Source organism: Saccostrea cucullata, unplaced genomic scaffold (genome assembly GCF_032062105.1).
Source record: "Saccostrea cucullata isolate Sc308-1 unplaced genomic scaffold, CSIRO_AGI_Scuc_v1 ctg9155, whole genome shotgun sequence".
Classification (NCBI taxonomy): Eukaryota; Metazoa; Mollusca; class Bivalvia; order Ostreida; family Ostreidae; genus Saccostrea; species Saccostrea cuccullata.
Window position 1 is genome coordinate 1 of NW_026926430.1, and position 23169 is coordinate 23169.

Below are 23169 nucleotides of genomic sequence, written 5' to 3' on the forward strand. Positions count from 1 at the left end.
GACACCAAGGTCAATGGCCTTGTGCCCTTACGGTGCCTGTATACTAAAAATAGCTTTTTTATCTGCAAACTTTAACCTTCGCCATGACTTTTGAACCAAGAAAGACACAGATTTCATATTTGGTATGCATTCTCCACTAATTTAGCTCTTTCATATGACACCAAGGTTAATGACCTTGTGACCTTGACTGTGACCTGTATGCCAAAAAATATTTTTTTTGCACCTTTGCCATAACTTTCGAACCACAAGAGATAGAGACTTTCTATATGGTATCCATACATAACTAATTACGCTCTTTCAAATGACACCAGAGTGATGGGACTTGTAACCTTGACTGTCAAGTACATGCTAAAAATAGCTTTTTAAAAAAATTGTTGCAGCCGGGTGCATAGTGTTTCACAAACACATCTTGATTTTTTATATACAATTGCACGAATACCGTATAGCGGGTTATTTTGACGGGGTGCTAATTTTGGCTTATTTTGGCGTTTTGATGGCAGCCCGCTAAAATTTTAATCGCTAAAATAGTTAGTTAACAGTTAACTTAGTCTTCTTAGTGTTCATCTACAAAGAAATGAAACCCCGTGTCTGCTAAAATAAATTACGCCAAAATTATTGGCATACCTTTCAGCCAAATTTTACACTCGCCAAGAAAACCCGCTATACGGTATACTACACGTTTTGATAATGTAAGCGCAACATTTTTACATAAAAAATATGTAATTAAAATGTTATTTGTGTATATTGCTGATGCCTTTCCTAAAATGCAAGTTAATACTATTTGACACCTTTAAAACAATTTTTGTTGTTTAAATTTATAAAAAGAAAAAGAAAATGAAAAATTTAACTAGGGGAGATTCTATTGGCATATTGTAGAGGACCCTTGTGACAGAGTTAGGGTACATTGGACAAAATTACACTGGCAAGATACACGTTCTATTTAGTGGTTTTATATAAGCCCAGTGAATGCATCTTTTTGTTAATATCATTACAAATGATATTCACCTATATAACAGTGTAGCAAGAAACAATCAAAATTAATTTAAAGAGAAATGCGAGGTGTTTAACACTGATGGTGACAGGGGTTGGGTTCTCAGGGATAACTACAATGATTTTTAATTTGGGTTTTTCCTAGATTTAAGTTTTTGTTTATGCCAGTTACTTTGGGATGAATTTCACATTTTATCGGAAGAAGTCACCTCGATTCAGTACTCTGATTTCAAACCGTGTAAACGTGGTCCGATATTAACGCACCTTGAATTTAATCCCCCTGGGGCCTGAGGGTGGGGCCATAACAACAAAAATTAGTACAATCTTTAAATATCTTCTTTACTCCTGGACATCAAGCAGTCAAACTGTTGGCATGATTGTAATTTTAATTAGCTTTGAGTCCTTTACCAAAATTGTGAAATTCTTGGTCCCAGGGTCAGGAGTGCTAGTGTTAGGACTGGGCTAAAAAGATTGTATAGTGAAAATGCATCATTACTTTGAAAATCTTCTTCTCTGCTCCTGCAAATTAAATAAGCTAACCAAGTTCATACAGTGAAACTCATTTAGTAGAAACATGGATATTGCGAATTTACGGATATTGCGAAGTAATCTTTGATCCCCAATTATATAAAGTTATTTCTTATATGGATATAACGAATTATGGATATAGCGAAGTATTTTCATAGGTCCCAATAAGTTTGTTATAACCTAGTTTTGCTTTAGTTATGTTGAATAAGATTGCCTTTTCCAAAATTGTAAATTTCATGGCCCCAGGGTCAGGGGCTCCGGTGTTAGGGTGGGGCTCTATTGATTATATAGTGGAAATGCATAAATTCTTTAAAAATTTTCTCCTCTGCGCTTGGATATTTAACCAAAGAACTATGTACATAGTTATGATAAGAAAAGATGCTTCTTCTTAATTTGTAAATTTCATGGCCCCTGGGTCAGAGGTTCTGGTGTTAGGGCGGGGCTCTAAGGGTTATTTAGTGAAAATGCATTAATTCTTTGAAATTCTTCGGTATTAAACAAACAAACAAAGTACATAGTTATGATCACCAAGAATGCCTCTTCTAAAATTGTGAATTTCATAGCCCATGGATGAGGGGTTCTAGTATTAGGCAGGGCTCTTTAATTGTTTATATAGTGAAAATACATTATTCTTTAAAAAATCTTCTTCTCTTCTCCTGGGTATGAAATAAACTAACCAAGTACATGGTTATATTAAATAAGTCTGCCTCTTCCAAAATTATGAATTTCATGGTCCCAGGGTCAGGGGCTCTGATGTTAGTGCGGGGCTCTAAGGGTTATTTAGTGAAAATGCATTAATTCTTTGAAATTCTTCGGTATTAAACAAGCAAACAAAGTACATAGTTATGATGACCAAGAATGCCTCTTCTTAAATTGTGAACTTCATAGCCCATGGATGAGAGGTTCTAGTATTAGGGCAGGGCTCTTTGATTATTTATACATTGTATAGTGAAAATACATTATTCTCTTAAAAATCTTCTTCTCTTCTCCTGGGTATGAAATAAACTAACCAAGTACATGGTTATATTAAATAAGTCTGCCTCTTCCAAAATTATGAATTTCATGGTCCCAGGGTCAGGGGCTCTGGTGTTAGTGCGGAGCTCTGTTGATTATATAGTTAAAAATGCATAAATTCTTTTTAAAATTCTCCTATGCACCTGGGTATAAAACCAATGAACTATGCACATACATAGTTATGGTGAGGAAGAATGCTTCTTCCCAATTTGTGAATTCACAAGTACATAGTCTGAAAATAAAGTAATACTTTGAAATCTGCTCTTTGATATTAATCACCCATTTCTGATGAAATGAAATAAAAAAAATTCCAGTATTTGGAAATATGTGGCCCCAGGATCAGTGGTTCTTCTGGGTTGATGTGCAGAACAGGTGGTTATAAAGTGGAAATGCATTTTCTCTCTATTATTCTGATCTGCCTTTGGGTATTAAGAAACCAAAATAAGAATGCTGAGTGTATAGTTATAATAAACAATGGTGCCTCTCTCAAAATTTTGAATTTCAAGGCTTTTGGTTTAAAATAGTCAAACCAAATTCAGTTGTTGGAAAGTAGTTACATGATACTCAGGTGACCTATAAGGCCCGTGGGCCTCTTGTTTTTTAAAGTGCGTCAAAATATGGCTGAAATATTGCCGACTCGGCGTAAAACAGTAATGATCAAGCAAAAGTGTGTTGTAATAGAGTATGTACTAAAACCTGTTTAAGATAAATCACATTAATGTATTGATCATGTATTTTATGTTAAATCTCCAGGGCCACCCTTAATGCCAATGAACTTTACAGTGGTCTGTGAAAATTCCTTGTCCATAAACTTATCGTGGATTTCTAACTTTAATGGTGGAGATGATCAAAGTTTTCAGTATCGTATTCAACTAATGAGCATTTGACAGAATCCCATAAAGTTCTTGAAACAAATATAAATGATGAAGGGTATGGCAATCTCACAGTTACACACCTACTATTGAACTGCAAGGGGATTTATGGTTTAGAATAAATGCCTCTAACAAATTTGGAAGTACTACATCAGATGTTATATATTGCAGTGCAGTTAAAAGTATGTATTTTTAGACATTGCAAAGGGAGGTTAGGTATCAATATATTTCAATTTTATTAGTAATCTAAACTATCAATTATTCATGTGTGCATTACAACGATTTTCAGAATTAGTGAGTAAAATTCACAAACATTACATATTTATATATGTATATATAATATATCACTCCTGTTGTATTTACAGAAGTCACTGTTTCTTCGGATAATCTTCCAATAATTGCTGGGGCAGCTACAGGCGGACTGATTTTTGCTGGTTTGGTTATTCTAGGGATTGTATTTTTTCTGCGAACAATGAAAGAATCAAAAGGTAAAGAAAATTTTCACATTTTTTTTCTCAGTAGGACAGCATTCTTCTCGCTTGAACCAAAGCTAAATTGAGCTTTTCTGATCGAAAGGTGTCTCACATCCATCTTTTATATGTTTTATGCCATCTATCATACATTGTAAACCTCTTAAACCTTCAACTTCTTCAGATCTATTGAGCCAATTTAAACCAAACTTTTCACTAAACATCTTTCATATAAAGGGAGTTAAGTTTATTCAAATGCAGAACCATACACTCTTTCAAGGGGTGAAATTAATAATTATTCATATTATTATGTAATTGGTTTAAATGTCTTGATCACCAATATTTCCGTGTAAGTGACTAATTTATGACTTCATGAAATATTCTACCCAGGAACAACAAGACCATAATTTAAGGTAAATTAGTGACAAGCAAGTTGATGAAATAAGAATATCAGCCATTTCGTTTAAAGTCTTCATTTCATAAGTTCAATGGACAATACAATGAACTTGTCAGCAAATACAATTTTTCATTGAGTCAAATGCTGACTGACGTTTTTCATACTTATTGTTATTCTATTATTTTTACTCTGAATTGACGACGAATTTTTCCGTTATTTTTAGCTCTTCATGGGCCATTTGTCATAGGGTATCCTTGGCTTAAGGGCTACCATTTATACTAAAACTAGGGGTGGGACCCAAAACAAGGTGAGATAATCAGAAAAATAAAACCAAAAGTACTGGTTGCTAAAAAATCTTCTTCTCCAGAACCACCAGGCAAATTTTCACCTAACTTACATACAAGAGTCAGGATATGTTGAAGATTAAAAATTGTTCAAGTCATGGCCCTTGGTCAAAGGGCGTGGTCTCAATGTCAATTCAAAGTTGACAAAGATTTACACATAATAAAAACATTGTTGTTTTGCTTACTAAAAGACTAGGATCGTTAAATCTTGTAAGTTGATGTATCTTAGGACTTCACATCATGTTAACACAAAAGTAGATCACAGTGACCTTTTTTTTTAATTTCACGGGATTTCATTTTCAAATTGATTTGGAGGCATATTTTAGACACTTTAAGGCCTATGATCCTCAAACTTTGTCAGTTCATGCATCTTTGGTCCTAAAACAATGTTGACTTAAAAGTAGGTCACTGTGACCTACTTTTTGAATTTGATGGCTAATCTTTTCTAAAACATTTAATCCAATTATTTCAGACAATGAGAGGTGTATCCGAAGGCTCAAGTGAGCCTTTCTGATCACATTTTGTCCATTGTCCGGCCCTCCGTCTGTCTGTCCATCTGTAAACTTTCACATTTTCGGGCTCGGTGAATATTGTACTCCTCAGATGGCTAAATCATTGCATTGACCTAAAAAACAGCAATAATTGTATGTTGTAACACAAGAAAACCAGTCTTAAAACGAACATCAAACAGTCATTAAACTATAGTATTTCAAAATATACATGTGCCGACAGTAGTATTTTAAATTGGCAGGGAATATGTTTCAAATTTCAATCTTAATAATTTCAAGTATACTATATTCCCATTATATATTTACTTTTTTCTGCAGGAATGCAAAAATCAGATCTAGAAATGATAGGGAAAAATATAAAAACTTCTTGGAAATACTATGTGACTCTTTGCCTTTGGCATGCTCGGTGAAACGAGATTTCCACACTTCCGCTGTGTTGAGTTATTTTGATTGACAGGACAAGTACGTGGACTTCTTGTGAACAGTGTGAAGTTGAAGATGGAAAATAAAAGCAGATTATTATTGTCAAATGGATTTGTTAATCTTAAAAATTTGATTACTTTTATTGCTTGGAATATTTCGGGAAAATAATAATAATTTTTACCTTGATACAACAGATATCTGATAATGGAGGGGATCTCTCTCTCTCTCTCTCTCTCTCTCTTCTCCCCGTACATTTCAAACTATGACAACTTATTTAGTTTTGATAATTTGAATGCCCCTTTCCATCATCTTGTCCGAGTATAATCACTGCCGGGAAATGTCTAAAGATACATGTAGAAGTTAGCAAAAATAATCATCATAAAAGAATAATCAAAGTACTCAGAAGTACTGAAAGCCGGGCTCATTTACAGGGTAATGAGCAAAGACCGCAATGACAGTTTAAAAACAAGCTGATTCAGACATTGAAAAGATGATTATATATATCTATATTTGTCATATATAGCATTAAAAAGCTTTAAAATTAATTAAAATGTAGCTATAATTTAACAGCGTAAAATATGTGTCACATGTATCATTTCGGGGTTTTACATAAATGAACACTGATGCAGCAAGATTATTTAAGGTCAAACAATCATGCACAGATGGGTCTTCAGCGGGGAGTTTTGCATCAAAGCGTACATCAAGTCATTAATGGTGTTCCCCGCATTTGTATTAGTACACCCTTTATTTATAGAATATGACACAGACAGGGATACTTGATGAAAACCTTTCGCATATTTTAACCAAATGATTAATCATCGAAAACGATATAAAGTATTTTATTATAATTATTTTTTGACAATTTTAGATAACTATGAAAGTTTAATTCAGTGTTTGTATTGCCTCAAAGGTGATTGCGCAGAGGTACTGTATTCTAACTCGTAAATTTAATTTGACGGTGAAAAAGCAGCATTTTCTGTTGCTCACCGTCGCAATAGCTGGGCATTTCTCTACGAGAAATGACCCCGGCTAAAAATGACACATAAATATAGAATATTTTGAATTAGAATTTTAAAATACAAGTGCTATGGCCATTTGTGTGGTGTGCAGTGTGCGTTAACTTTATAGAATATGGGCCATAACTCAAGAGCCCCTTGGCCAATCAGTGTCAAATTTGACACAGGGTATCCTTGGCCCAAGGGCTACCACTTTTACTAAAACTAGGGATGGGACCCTTAAACAAGGGGAGATAATCAGGAAAACAAATTAAAAGGACTGGTTGCTAAAAATTTCTCCAGAACCACCAGGCAGATTTTCACCAAACTTACGTACAAGGATCAGGATATGTCAAAGATTAAAAATTGTTCGAGGCATCACCCTGGGGTCAAGGGCTGTTCAAGGTCACTTCAAAGTTGACCTAAATTTACAAATAATAAAACGTTTATATTTTGCTTACTATTAGGATTAGGATCATCAAATCTTGTAAGTTGATGCATCTTAGGACTTCATATCATGTCAACTCAAAAGTAGGTCATGGTGACCTACTTTTTAAATTTTGTGGGCATTTGATTTGAAGGCATATTTTGGACACTTTAAGGCCTATGATCATCATACTTTGTCAGTTGATGCATCTTGGGTCCTTGAACAACGTCAACTTAAAAGTAGGTCACCGTGACCTTACTTTTTGAACTTTATGACTAATCCTTTTTAAAATTTGATTTGTTTTAAAGGCATATGTTGATTACCTTCAGACGAAGGATCATCAAACTTGGTCAGCAGATGCATCTTGGGACTCTGAAAATTAACCAAAATGTAGGTCACTTAACCTACTCTCAACATCTTATGGCTATATTTTAGTATCTTAGGTATTTATTGGCTTAGAATCATCAAACTTTGTGAGTTTATGCATCTTGGGTTTTCGGAGAGTAACAATCAAAAAGTAGGTCACAGTGACCTACTTTCGACATTTCATGGCTTTATTTAATTATCTTAGGTATTTATTGGCTTAGAATCATCAAACTTTGTGAGTTGATGCGTCTTAGGATTTTGGAGAGTGACGACCAAAAAGTAGGTCACTTTGACCTACTTTTACTTTTCATGGCTTTATTTAAATATCTACAGTACTTATTGGCTTAGAATCATTTAACTTCATCAGTTGAAGCATTTGGGTTTTCGGAGGATGATGTCCAGAAAATTGGTCACGATGACCTAATTTTTGACATTTCATGGCTTTATTTAAGTATCTATAGTACTAACTGGTTTAGAATCTTCTAACTTTGTTTTTTGATGCATCTTGGGTTTTTAAGAATGTCGACCAAAAGGTAGGTCATTGTGACCTACTTTTGAATATTTAGGTACTTATTGGCTTATAATCATCAAACTTTTTATGTTGATGTATCTTGGGTTTTCAAAAATCGTCTACAAAAAATTAGGTCGCAGTGACCTGCTTTTGACATTGTATGGCTATATTTAAGTATCTTTAGTACTTATTAGCTTAGAATAATCAAACTTTGTCAGGAGATGCATTTTGGGTTTTCCAAGGATGTAGACAAAAAAGTAGGTCATGATGACCTACTTTTGACATTTTATGAGTATATTTAAGTATCAGGTACATATCGACTTAGAATCATCAAACGTTTTCAGTTGATGCATCTTGAGTTTGGGGATCTCAAACCAAAAATTACATATTGACACTTTTGACATTTTATGGCTATATTTTTATATTTCAAGTACTGGTTGACCTAGAATTGTTAAACTTTGTCAGTTGGGGCATCTTTGGTTTTCGGAAAATTCAACCAAAAAGTAGGTCATTGTGACCTACTTTGAATATCTCAGATACTTATTGGCTTAGAATCATCAAACTTTGTCAGTTGATGTATCTTGGGTTTTCAAAGAATGTAGACAAAAAAGTTGGTCGCAGTGACCTACTTTTAAATATCTCAAATACTTATTGGCTTAGAATCTTCAATCTTTGTCTATTAATGCATCTTGAGACCTCAGAAAACTTCAATCTTAAAGTAGATCACTGTGATGTACTTATTGGGTTTTTTTTATAGCTTTATTATAAAAAATATCTTCAGTCCTAATTGGCTAAGAATCATCAAACTTTGTCGGTTGATGGAATTTGGGTCTTAGATATTAGGGTTAGAGGCTTCAAATAGAAATGATGACTGTACAATTTATTAGAAGAGCGATTCAAGGCCCTTGGGCCTCTTTTATGCAATACATCAACAGACAATTGTGAATTTAAAAGAAAAAGTTATTTTACTCATAATCGCCTTGGCACGGAAATACATGTTTGGTTGTTTCAACTGGGTACAATGTAATTCATTCATTCTATAAGTAGTAGTTTTATTTCCTAAAGTCCACAATATTTTATTACTAAAAAGAATAAGCATATTTACTATATATGTAGATTAATTTATTTTTAAACTACACACGATCGGTAACAAATACACATGTTTTATGGAGATTAAAGTCATGTTATTAAATTATCGATTTAACATAGGTATGTGCAGGAAAAAAAAATGCTTTTATTATTTATTTTATCTATTGTTGATTTATATTTAACACCTGAAATTAGAATTATAGAATAATAGAATAATATCAATAAAAAAGGAAAAGGTGGAAGCATTCCGAATAAGTCGTTCATGTTGCTTTCACCGTTCATTCACCGTTCACTTTCTGCTCACGTTCGCGCTCCGTTTGCATTCTGCGTTCACTCACCGTTCACACATTGTTCACCAAGTTGCGTTCAGTGTTCGCACATCGTTCACTCACCATTCATTCACCGTTCGCTCAGCGTTCCTTCACCGTTCAAGTGGGAAAGTAAACGCTTAGGGACTGTAGTGTAGATTCTAAATTATTCAAATCTTGACCCCATATGGTAGGGCGGGACAACAATTGGGAATCAAATTTTTACATAGAAATATATAGGAAAATCTTTGAAAATATTCTTCTCAAGAACCACTGGGCCAGAAAAGCTGAAACTTATGTGCACATGGAAGCATCCTGGGGTAGTGTAGATTTCAAAATGTCTTATGATCAGTGGGGTAGGGTGGGGTCGCAATATGTATTACAAGGGGGAAATCTGGTAAAGAACAGAATGGTCAAAGCTTATCAGGTGAGCGATGTGGCCCATTGGCCTCTTGTTTTTTTAGGTCACTTGAGTTAACTCAGGTGACCTATTGCTATCCGTTTTCGTCCGTCGTCTGTCGTCCGCCGTCCGTGCGTTAACATTTGAACATTTTCAGCCCTTTTTTGCAACCACTGAACCAATTTCAACCAAATTTGGCACAAAGCATCTGTGGGTGAAGGGGAACAAAAATTGTGAATTTCATGGTCCCTGCCCCCATGGGGCCTGAGGGGTGGAGCACAAACTACTAAAATTAATGAAATCTTTAAAATTTCTTTACTTCTGGACATCAAGCAGTCAAACTGTTTGCATGATTGTAATCAGCATTGAGTCCTCTACCAAAATTGTGAAATTTATGGCCCTGGGATCAGGGGTTCTAGTTTTAGGGCGGGGCTAAATAAGTATATAGTGGAAATGCATTATTTCTTTGAAAAATCTTCTTCTCTGCTCCTGGTTATTATATAAATCAACTAAGTACATAGTTATGTTGAGCAAGAATACCTTAACCAAAATTGTGAATTTTATGTCCCCCGGGTCAGGGGTTCTGGTGTTAGGGTGGGGGTTTTGATTATATAGTGAAAATACATGAATTCTTTGAAAATCTTCTTCTCTGCTCCTAGGAATTAAATAAACTAACTAAGTACATAGTTATGATGAACAAGAATGCCTCTTCCAAAATTGTAAATTTTATGGCCCCAGGTAGGGGGTTTTGGTGTTAGGGCGGAGCTCTTTTGATTATATAGTGAAAATACATTAAATCTTTGAAAATTATCCTCTCTGCTCCTGGGTATTAAACAGATGAACTACCTATATAGTTATGATGAGCAGGGGCCACAATCTTCTAGAATTTTGAATTTCAAAGCCCCAGGGTCAGGTGTATCATAAAGGGGGAGTGTACCTATATACTGAAAATGAATGAATTGTTTGAAATCTGCTCCTTGGTTTTAATCAAATATTTTTGAAAAGCAAGAATGCCTTTTCAAAAATTGTGCAATGTGTGGATCTAGGCCTAAGGGTCAGGGGTTCATGTGTGGTAGAGGCACTACTGATTATTGCTGAATATTACTGATTAGTTGGAATGCATTTTTGTTCCCCTACCCTGCCTGTGTGTATTAAGTAAACAAACTAAGCAACTGCTAAGTGTATTTTTATGATAATCAATGGTGCCTCCTTCAAAATTGTGAATGCCATAGTATCTGGCTTAAAACATGAATCAAATTCAATCACTGGAAAGTTGCATAATGCTCAGGTGACCCATAAGGCCCATGGGCCTCTTGTTTTTTTTTTACCTTGGTTGTATTTGTCATCATGACGCTTTATTACCAACTTTAAATTTGACGTCATGATAAACATTCAATTGAAATTTCAAAAGTTATCTTCCCAGGTACGTCTTTAAGTAATCAAAGTAAGCATGCCAAGTGTATACTAGTTATAATATACAAGGGTGCCTCTTAAAAAAATGTGAATTTCATGGCCTTTGGTATAAATCCCAAACCAAATTCATTTGTTGGAAAGTTGTTACATGATATTCAGGTAGCCTATTAGGTTCGTGGGCCTCTTGTTGATTTTTATGCCCCGCCATCAATATTGCCAGGGCATATAATGTTTGTCATCTCCGTCTTCCGTCCTTCCATCTGTCCTTTCATCACACTTTGCATTTAGCTCTGTTCAAAGCTAAGTTTCAAAGAAACTATCCAAGATATTTTTATCAAACTTCATATGCTGACAGACATTAATGAGAGCTATGCAACTACATAAACATTTTCTGACCTTGACCTTTCCTTTGACCTTGACCTCACTTTTCTTAAATTAGTGTTTAGCTTAGTTTTAACCATACCATTCAAGATGGTGTTATCAAACTTCACATGTTGATACATACTGATGAGAGCTATTCAACTGCATCAACATTTTTGACCTTGACCTTTCCTTTGACCTTGACTTCACTTATCTTAAATTAGTGTTTTGCTCAGTTTTAAAGATACCATTCAAGATATTTTTATCAAACTGCTGTTACATATTGATGATAGCAATTCACTGCATCAACATTTTTGACAGTGATCTTTACTTTGACCTTGAGTTCACTTTTCCTAAATCAGTTTCAAACTTCATATGCTGATACATGCTGATGTAAGCAATTCAACTGCATCAACAATTTTGGACCTTGACCTAAATTTGACCTCACTTTTATCAAATTATGTTTAAGTCAGTTTAATTAAAGACAACATTCTAAATATTTTTACCAAACTTTATATGTTGATATATATTGATCAGAATTATGTATCTGTATCAGTATTTTTTACCTTGACCTTTGCTTTGACCTTGACCTCACTTTTCCTAAATCAGTGTCAAACTTCATAAGCTGGTACATACTGATGTAAGCAATTCAACTGCATCAACAATTTTGACCTTGACCTTTTATTTGACCTTGACCTCACTTTTATCAAATTGTGTTTAAGTCGGTTTAATTAAAGACATCATTCTAGATACGTCCTATCAAACTTTATATGTTGATACATATTGATGAGAGATATACAACTGCATCAACATTTTTAGCTCACCTGAGCTGAAAGCTCAAGTGAGCTTTTCTGATCACCCGTTGTCCGTCATCCGTCCGTCCGTCTAGCTGTCCGTCCGTCCGTCTGTCTGTAAACTTTTCACATTTTCGACTTCTTCTCAAGAACCACTGGGTTAATTTTAACCAAACTTGGTACAAAGCATCCTTGGGTAAAGGGGAATTCAAATTGTTAAAATCAAGGGCCACGACTCCTTCCAAGGGGAGATAATCAAGAAAATACAAAAATAGGGTGGGGTCATTAAAAAATCTTCTTCTCAAGAACCACTGGGCCAGAAAAGCTGAAACTTATATGAAAGCATCCTTGGGTAGTGTAGATATGAAATTGTTGAAATCATGGCCCCCTGGGGTAGGGCGGGGCCACAATAGGGAATCCAAGTTTGACATAGAAATATATAGAGCAAATCTTTAAAAATCATCTTCTGAAGAACCACTGGGCCAGGAGAGCTGAAACTTATGTGGGAGCATCCTTGGGTAGTGTAAATATTAAATTGGTAAAATTATGACCTCCGTGGGTAGTGTGGGGCCACAATAGGGAATCAAAGTTTTACATAGAAATATATAGAACAAATCTTTAGAAATCTTCTTCTCAAGAACCACTGGGCCAGGAAAGCTGAAACTTATATGGAAGCATCCTTGGGTAGTGTACATATTAAATTGTTAAAATCATGACCCCCAGGGGTAGGGCGGGGCCACAATAGGGAATCCAATTTTTACATAGAAATATATACATGTATATAGAACAAATCTTTAAAAAAGATCTGCATCACCCAAGTTACTCAGGTGAGCGATGTGGCCCATGGGCCTCTTGTTTACCTTGACCTTTGCTTTGACCTTGACCTCACTTTCCTGAATTAGTGTCAAACTTCATAAGCTTATAGATGTTGAGGTAATCATTTCAAGTGTACCATCATTTTTTAACGTGACCTTTCATTTGACCTTGACTTCACTTTTATCCATTTGTGTTTAAGTCAGTTTTAAAGAAACCATTTATAATATTTTTCAACTTCATATGCTGATACTTACTGGTAAGAGCTTTTCAACTCAATCAACAGTTTTTGACCTTAGCATTTCCTTTGACCTTGACCTCACTTTAATGAAATTAGTGTCAAACTTAATATGCTGATACATACTAATGTAAGCAATTCAACTGCATTACTATTCAAGATATTCTGATAAAATTTCATATACACTAATAGAAATTTTCAAGTTGCTTTACTAATATACCCTTGGCGGGACATTCATGTCTAATGGACATATTTTTAGTTAAAATCCATGATTGTATTAATTTTTGCTAGGGTTATTTTAAAAATTGTTTTTTCATACTAGAGTAAAACAAAATAATACTAAGGAAAACAAAGTAAAAGAATTCAAAGAGTATTGATTAAAATATTTAACTTAATTATTTAAGGAAAAAAGAAAAATCTCCATCAAAGGTAAGATACAACTTCTTTTAAAGAAAAGCTTCATTTTAAGGTATGTAACAATTACAGGATCTTCATAACTTGGTTCTAGAACAAGATGTCAGAGTCAGACTGATGTCAAGTAGAAAAGAAACTCAATAAAGATAAAATATTGCTTTTTCTATACGGAACTGTAAAAAGTTTTGAATGTGAATGAAAATATTTATACCTCCTTAGTGTATCTTTATGAAGGTAAATTGTTCTATTAATAGAAATTATTAAAAAGATTTATCATTTCTTTTATCGTATATGCTGTGAAAATATTTTATAGGAACAATAATAAGAGCAATGTATTTTCTCTCTCCTTGACCCATTTAGCTATAATTTATAACCATTTGTTAAATTAAAACGTAGAATTGGAACCTTTTTAAAGCATATATTTTAAAATTATCTTGCATCGTAATTTTTGTTGGGGCCTTTGAGGTTACATTCTCAGCTTTGTCTAGTTTCTGAATTTGAAGTACACAATGTGCATGTTTTTGAATTACAGTTTGTTTTGAAAACCTTCCTTTTTTAAGATTAACGTACAGCAAGAAGTTTCTGCATGTTTATAATAAGCAGTTAGCTTAGGAAATATGACATATAGACCCCTACTTGGGATAATTGGTCACACATTGAAAATTCATTAAACTATTCTATGATAAACAAAATAGTCACTTGATTTCAGGATGTGACTTAATCAATTGTAATATTTTTTGAAATGCACATCTTTAAAAATGTTGTTTTTCATAATTTGACATGAGAATCATGCAATATGATACCAAATTATAAAATGCATGTTACCTTGTATTTAGTTTCTATTCCAGACTCATGGGGAAGCTTTGTTGATAAAATGCATTAATTAAGAAATGTCTTTATTTGTTGATATGTTATGGGCCTTTTTGTCACTAAAATAAAAAAAAATTAATAAATTATCTTAACAATCCTTTTTAAATTACTTACAGTGATACAATTCTGACGGAAGAAAGGGAATCTGATGAAGGTATTTATACTTACTAAATTTCCTTATTTTGAACTCATCTGTAATAAAACAAAGAAGCAAACTGTAACTAAAAGTTGAACAGAATCATGTTCTACTCTAAATCCATTCATTACTTTCAAATGAAAGTACAATAAACAACAAACACACCATTCGGACATAGCAACTACAGGCAGTAGCTTTATTTGTACAGTATACAGAACATATGCAAAATATGAAAATCAATATGTATATACAAGTTTATGTTGGATTGAATAAATCATGATAAAATTTAAACTTTATCGTGCTTTACGTGTCGTCCTAAACTGGTATTTAAACCACTATTCACCTCTTATATAGCCTTGCTAACGAGACCGGTTCTAATGAACCACGTGATATTCACCAGGTATTCGAATGAAAACCTTGTAATTCCGAAAAAGTAATTCATTATCACACCAAGTAGAAATTGATTTCTGTCTAATTCATTCCTCAAATGAAAGAAATCAAATTTCTACTCTAAATCCATTCATTACTTTCAAATGAAAGTACAATAAACAACATACACACCATTTGGACATAGCAACGACACGCAGTAGCTCTAAATACAAAGAACGGGAAAATGAAAGTATAAAATCATTGATTTTAAATTCAATCCAACAAAATTCATTTAAATCATATCAACGTCAATCAACATTTTAAACACAATAAATCAGAAAATTTTAAAGAATTTTTTTTATATGTTTTGAAATAATTTAATAATCACAAAAGAAATACATATACATGTATATCCATCCTAAACAAATTCAATACACTGCCGTCTTTTGAAAATCCATAACACAATTCACCCTGAAATTAATATTCAGAAAAAGCTGAATTCAATTTTGGTGAATCATTTTTAAAATTAGAATTCATTGACAAAATTTCCTTTTTACTCGAAAATCAAAATTCGAAAAATCTTCAGTTTCTGTTATCAAAACTTTTTAGTATTGATACTAAGGCCAGCATTTTTTTGTTTTTAGGTTTACAAACCCGCCGCTCAAGATTTTGAATTTTCAGAAAAAAATAAAATTGAGAAAAACAGATTTTTTTCTTTCCGATGTCAAATTTGAGTCGGGATCGAGATTTCAAATTTACGAACTCGTACTTCCGGTTTTAAATGAACATGGCAGGTAAGGTAATGAAGGGAGATTTGTGTCAAGTCCATAGCAGCACTAAAGCTTGGTTTAATGTAAATATTTATCGATAGGAGTGCCATTCAAAACGTTTCACCCGTTCAGAGAACAATAAAATGCTGACGACTTTGTTGCAAAGTGACGTGTTGGTGAGATAATTATGTATCCGTATTCAAGAGTAACTGTCTGTAATTGTAAATTATTTTCCTCCCACAGGTTTAAAACTGCCCATGGTAGCTATTGTCAGAGACATTGTTTAGGTTTCTGTCATAGCTTACAGTCTTAGCATCATTCTTCAGAAAAGGGTCGCTTATGCATCAGATGTAATGAATAAAACTATGGGAGAAGTTAAGTCCATCTGAGGACGAAATAAACAATAGCCTAAAGAAATAAAATGTTTCAACTATTTAAAAACAAGAATATAAAAATATATACAGGCATGTAGTATCGTTTATGGCAGCCAGAAAAATTAGTTTACACTTAATTGAAAAAAATTCCACCCTACTCCTCAATACTTCTTGGGAATACTCCCTGTCTGTTTTCTGAGAGGAATTATTACTTTTATAGGTCTTGAGTATATTAATATTTTAGAATAATTTCTAACACACATTAAAAACAAAAATGAAGATATATTAAAAGAGATTTTAAAAATTGATTTTTTTTTTAAAAATCTGTATTTTGTCCAACATCAAAAGATTTATATCACTGCCCCCAACTGGTAGATGAGGAAATAAACAATTAAAGGTTGTATTTTCCCCTTTGTAACCCTTATGTGTCCAAGAAGCCTGTTAGGAGAGCATAAAAAAGAAGCAAAAATTAATGTAGAAAAGTCGATAATGTATCCAAAATATAATTTTTTTTTTATTATTTCCTCCTCCTACGGGACTTTTTCATTCTGATGTTTGTAAACCTAAAAATAAAAAAATGCTGGCCTAAATATTTAAATCTCTTTTTTGTAAACTCAATCAAGCCAATTAACAACACTGCAAATATTGCAGAATTATCAATACCCATATCAAAAAATAATACAGAAAAGTATATTTTTAATATACTTTTAATACATTCATTTCTGTACTTTCTTAAAATAATACAGAAAAAATATATTATTTTCCTATCACAAAAAAATGGGTATATCATTTTTGTATTAAAATCTGACTTTGATATTTTGCAGTGTATTATTTTTGTATTTTTTTGAACTTAGATTATTTTCTGTGTATTATTTTTGTATTTTTAAGGACTTAGTTTTTTCCAACTGTATTTTTTCTGTATCAATTTTGAACTTAGTAATTTTACAGTAAAATCTCTACAGCTAGAGTGTATCATATTTGTATTAAATTTGGACTTAGTAATTTAACAGAAAGTTTGACTGTATTATTTTTATATTAAATTTGGACTTTTTAATTTTACAGAATTTGTCTGTATTATTTTTATATTAAATTTGGACTTTGCAACTTTTCAGAAAAGTCCCTACATTTAGACTATATTATTTTTGTATTAAATTTGGACTTGGTAATTTTACAGGAAGATGGTCAGTATTTTTTTTTTATTTTGTATCAAATTTGATTTTATTACATTTACAGAAAATTCCATAGTTAGTCTGTATATTTTGTTTGTTTTCTTTTTTTTCTTTGGGGAGGGGGGGTTTAGGTTAAATTAATATTGTATTTATGAACTTTATAAATTTTAGAGAAATTCCTTGCAAATATTCTGCTGGTTTTGGATACCGGTACTAGTTTGTAGCATTTTAGAACATTTCTTTTTTTTATTTATTTATTTATTTAAAAAGTATCTTGGTATCCAAATCGAACTTAAAAATTAATTGGTACTAAAATTTTTGTTAATTCCATTCAGTTATATCAATGGTAATCTAAAGAAATGTCTCAATATTCAGCTGATTAAGTTGAAGATTTTACAGAGGGTTTACATTTTTACAGCGGGTTTACATCCAATCTCGTGCAGCAGGTGGCCTTGCAGGCTAAGAAATGATTGCATCATACTACAATGTAGAAATCACGTGATTTACCTGTGCACATGGAAAGTCCCAACTATCAGTATTTCTGTACATACGATGTTTCTTCAGATTTGAGATATTTTGCAGTAATGAATGACAATTATATTTTAAATTAGCCTTAATGAATTTTTTGAAACGGTCTTACAATGTACAAGAGTAGAAAGTGTTGTGAAATCAGTAGATTTACTACCGTAATTGGCTGAAGCCAATGTTGTGTACACGTGCGCTTGTCACTTGATGATTATCTCTCCACACCCCTTCAGACAATTAAATTGTGTACCGACTCCAAAACATTGTTTTTACAGTAATGGGGCTAATTATTTCCTGTTCTTTTAATTGCTTGAATTATTTTCTTTCTTAAAAATCGGGGATCAGTTTAGAATCTTTCGTATAGTGTTGATTATGACACATTGAACACTTGTTAAGTGTAATTTTACCTTATCTTATACTTATCGGCCTCTTGTTTAAATAATTGAGAGCCGGTTAACAAATGAAATACTAAGTATGTTAAAACAATATCACAATAACTTTGCTGAAATAAAATTAACTTAAGTAAATGGCGACGTACTATATCAAAATCTGTGTATTCTACAAAAAAAAAAATAAAAATAATTAACTCTTCTTCGCAACATTATCATGATTATCTTACGTAATTAATACAGTGCATTTAGGATTATTTACTGAAGACATACATGGCTGATGCCTAGTTCTATTTTGGATAATTTCTGAAAATGCTTGTAATAAATAACTGACGATTTCTATTTCACCGCGACTGTAAAGCTGCAAATATGTTTGTATATTCCCCGCGTTATATGATCCTAATTGTTGAACTTTATGGTCTATTTCACAGGTCAACTTGAATAATTATAAAAAGAAGAAAAAAACAAACAAACAAACAATATGGCCGACCGGAAATCTCTCTGTTTGTAATCGGAAAATTACGTAGGAACAAAAATGTTATGATTTGAAGAAATGATTCCTAATAATTATTCCTATTGTTTAAAGGATTCTGTACTATTTTTAGACTTCGTAAATACATCTTTTTAAACTGTTTAAAATATTTTCTATTTAAAAATCGGAAATCTTCGTAAATATCGAACAATTTGATTGGTCAGAATTTAAATTTTTTCTTAGCTTTTCTCTGATTGGCTAACGGAAATTACCCACGCCATTTTGAAAAATAGATTGACGAGCCATGCTAAGAGAGTTGTTGATGTTTTGAATAAATTAGTGAATATTCGCCGGTAAAATGGATTGAAAAATAGATGCTTAACTTCAGCATGTAAGGATGGATCAGAAAAAAGCGAAAACAGGAGGAGGTTGGCGTTTTTCAAGCACAATGTCCTGGCTTTCCTGGTGTAAACAACGCCACATGCGGTAAGACTAAGAGTTTACACAAAACATCACGGTGGTTTTACTTTTTTAAAAGTGCAATGTAGATTAATAAAGGTATAAGCTTTAATAACCAAATTATAGTAGGTCAAAATAAATGAGGATATATTGGTCTTATTGTGAAAGATAGTTTTGTTATATGCTAGTTTCAACTTCAAGATCGAATTGTATGAAGGACTTTCTATGGCAAGTGAAATTATTCAGATAGACTAAAACTACTTTAAAATTAATTTCACACATGCCATGAAAATGGACTAATAACAGATAAAATCATTTTAATTTTGAAAAGGGGGGGGGGGGAGAATTGCAATAAGCTTCATGGATCTATAGTTTAGTATACTTGTAATTATTTATTTCTATTATGAACATGCAGACAAGAATTTTCTGTCTCTTTATAATAAATAAAGGCATCTGTTTAAACTTGAGACTGCTTTACTTTAGTAGGGATGATCCAGGATTGGGGGGGGGGGGTAAGTAAGAAAGATTTCTTTCACTAAACAGTTGTTGGATAAACTAATATTTTTTATATGAATTATACTAAGTATTTTACTTAACCCGATATCCTAATCAATATACCCCCCAATAAGGCAATATGGGCGGGGAGGGGGGGGGGGTAATGTTCATTTTTTTAATGTTCTATATTTGTCTCTCTGTTCTTCAAAACATTTAACAGTATTATTACTTTTACAGTTTTAGTCACTCGGCAGACCGGTTGAAGAAAAGCTGATTAGTTAAAGATGAATACCCCCCCCCCCCCCTTGAAGCACTACAGGTGTGTAACCGCGACCAAGCAGGATGATTGAATGAGAAAACTGGAGATGTACTTCTGCAACAAAGTAAAGTGCTGTGCAAAAGAAACACCAAAGCAGAAAGAAGATCTAGACTTTAAGTCTCAAATATCATGACAAATGTACAATGTAAAAAGTAGAACACAGACAATAAGATTGGTAAAACATGAATTAGGAATTTAAAAATGAGGATAAGAAGAGTGAATACTGTATGTAAGACAAAAAAAATCAAGTTCATTATACTATAAGTAGCTAATTCAGCACTCTAAAGCCATATTATTTACTTTTAGTGATTTGTACCTATTAGATGACTAGCTCAAGGTTTTATTCTCATAATTTTTTTTTACTGGGTTAAAGAATTTCAAATACTTATCTTTACCTGCTTTCAGAAACTTCATCAACATTGAGATTTTTAATGTTAAAATTTAATTTTTCCATAAATTTAGACTTTTCAAACTTAATTTTATATTTTTTTTGTATTATTTCAAGCTTTTAAATATACTTTTTGTCTATTAATTTTGTATTTTAATGGTATTTTTGAATAGCAATTCTTAAAGATGAAAAATACATTAAAAATATATTATTGATACAAAAATAATATACTGATACAAAAATAATACATTTATTTTTTTTTTTTTCAAAATAAAAAATACAAAAATAATACACTAATACAAAAATAATCTACCTTTTCTGTATTTTTAATTCTTTCCAGATAAAAAATACAAAAATGATATACTGGTACAGAAATAATACATTTGTATTTTTTCTGTATTTTTTATTCTTCTCAGGTAAAAATACAAAAATAATACACTTTATATTATTTTCATACTTTTTTGACCACTGTATTATTTTTGTACTTTTCTGTAGTTTTAATTCTTCTCAGGTAAAAATACAAAAATAATACACTTTATATTATTTTCATACTTTTTTAACCACTGTATTATTTTCATATTTTTCTGTAGTTTTATTTCTTCTCAGGTAAAATACAAAAATAATACACTTTATATTATTTTCATACTTTTTTGACCACTGTATTATTTTCATACTTGGAAAGAAAAATACAGAAATAATACAGAAGTACAAAAATAATACAATGTAACCAATCAATTCTATCATTTTTGTATTATTTCTAAAAAATAAGATATATTAAAAATATACTTTTTTGTGACTGGTCTATTATTTTAGACCTAATTTGGAACCAAGATTTTGAGGGTTCCAAATTTGGTCATTAAAAATATACTTTTTTTGTATTATTTTTGTATTATTCTCTTGTATTATTTTTATATTTTTTTTCGATATGGGTATATAAATATTTTATACCATATTGATCATATATTTCTTATAATCAATACTCAATTAATAAATTTCAATTCTAAGTAGATAATTCAAATGAGACCTTAGTTTAACTATGTACAATGAAAATCAAAATGCAAATATTCTAAACCTTTAATCCTCTTACGCAATGCCATACCTTTCCTGCATTAATCATAAATGACAAGTAAAACTCGTTTTCTTCTATAAAGTTTATATGTCATTAATACATATACTTGGTTAAAAGATACCAAACAAAAATTGTCTATGCCCCATACTCTACTATACGGATTCTTGATTGAATAATCTACTAAAAAAAATCGAAAACCAAATTATTATATTCAAAGTTCAGAATATGAAATGTTTCTCTTTTCCATTGTGATGGACTCTGCAATGAATTTAACTTTCAATTGGCAATTGGCATAAAAAGCAAAGAAAAAATCTACCGTACTTCTCTGGAGATCTTAAAATCACCTTCTTCATTATACTCATCATGATACCAACCCCAACATGTAACTACCAGAGTACCTGAAACATAAGGATATACTGTTTTCTCTTCAACATATCTTAAACTTTTCATTTTAGTAGCACATTTGACAAAATGGCAAAAAACTGAAAATGAAAAATAAATTCAAACAATTTTTAGTCCTCGATATTTTCTATACTCAAGAAATGTCAATGTTATAATGCTGATGCACTTAGGTCAATAAGGACATTTTAAGATGATAAGCAAATATATTTAAATGGATATAAGTGCAAATAAAATATCTTATAAATTCGATGCTTGCATCAATTGAAAAATAAAATAAATTATCGTAACATATTTCCTTTCATTTTCATAAACACCAGTTTTCTTCCATGAACAAATCCATCTTTCTACAAAACAAATTAACATTTTCTGGAAATAACTTCACATTAAAGATAAAATATTTATCAGTATATAAAACAATCAAGAATTAAACTGATATACTGACGAGAATTAACGAATCTCATAATTTAATACAATCATGTATTTGTTTTCAAATTCTCTCTATTACAAACCTGGTTATCACTAATTTATTACTTATTCAAAAAATGATCAATTGTATTCTCAAATGAATACTTATCTTATAAAAAAACAAGCTCTAAGATGGCTTTTCTTTGATGACCTTGTTTTCCACACTGTCAAATCTCTCTCCAACTCTATTTTCTGTGATTACATATCATCTACAATGGCTAAAACATGTCGATGAACCACTCCCTATGCTACTTCATTCTGCTTATGAGATTTAAACTTTATCGTGCTCTAATCATCGTCCTAAACTGGTATTTAAACCACTATTCACCTCTTATATAGCCTTGCTAACTAGACCGGTTCTAAAGAACCACGTGATATTCACCAGGTATTCGAATAAAAACCTTGTAATTCCGAAAAAGTAATTCATTATCACACCAAGTAGAAATTGATTTCTGTCTAATTCGTTCCTCAAAAGAAAGAAATCATATAATTCATTTGTCATGCTTATTCTTTTAAGGGAGACTACTGGAGTTTCCATTGCGCAATATTTCGAGCATCATAGTAAATTGAAATATATTTACTGTTTTAAAGCAATTTCTTTCACTAAATTAATAAAAGAAGAAAGTACGGTATGGGCCAAAATCCACCCAGTCCCGAAATCTGATAAAATTGTTCTTGAAACATATCTAGAGGAACCACTTCCTAATTAGGGTCCCGCGAGGATTTGTAGATGCCCTATAGTAATCTGTCCACAAATTTTCTGTTTTTTACCTAATAACTTTTTAATGTTTGCCCAATTAAGTTCAAATCTGGTATGGTAGTT

The 23169-nt window shown here is 32.0% G+C and overlaps 1 protein-coding gene across 1 annotated transcript; it reads left to right on the forward strand.

Moving 5' to 3' along the window:
• Positions 1–3479: 3479 nt before the first annotated feature.
• On the forward strand, positions 3480–14748 carry LOC134271688 (uncharacterized; the record flags this gene model as incomplete). The annotated part of the gene is made up of 4 exons (XM_062753902.1): positions 3480–3586; positions 3770–3892; positions 13666–13690; positions 14662–14748. Coding segments are annotated over 4 exons (310 nt in total), but the record flags the coding sequence as incomplete, so codon positions are not given.
• Between the last annotated feature and the right edge of the window lie 8421 nt (positions 14749–23169).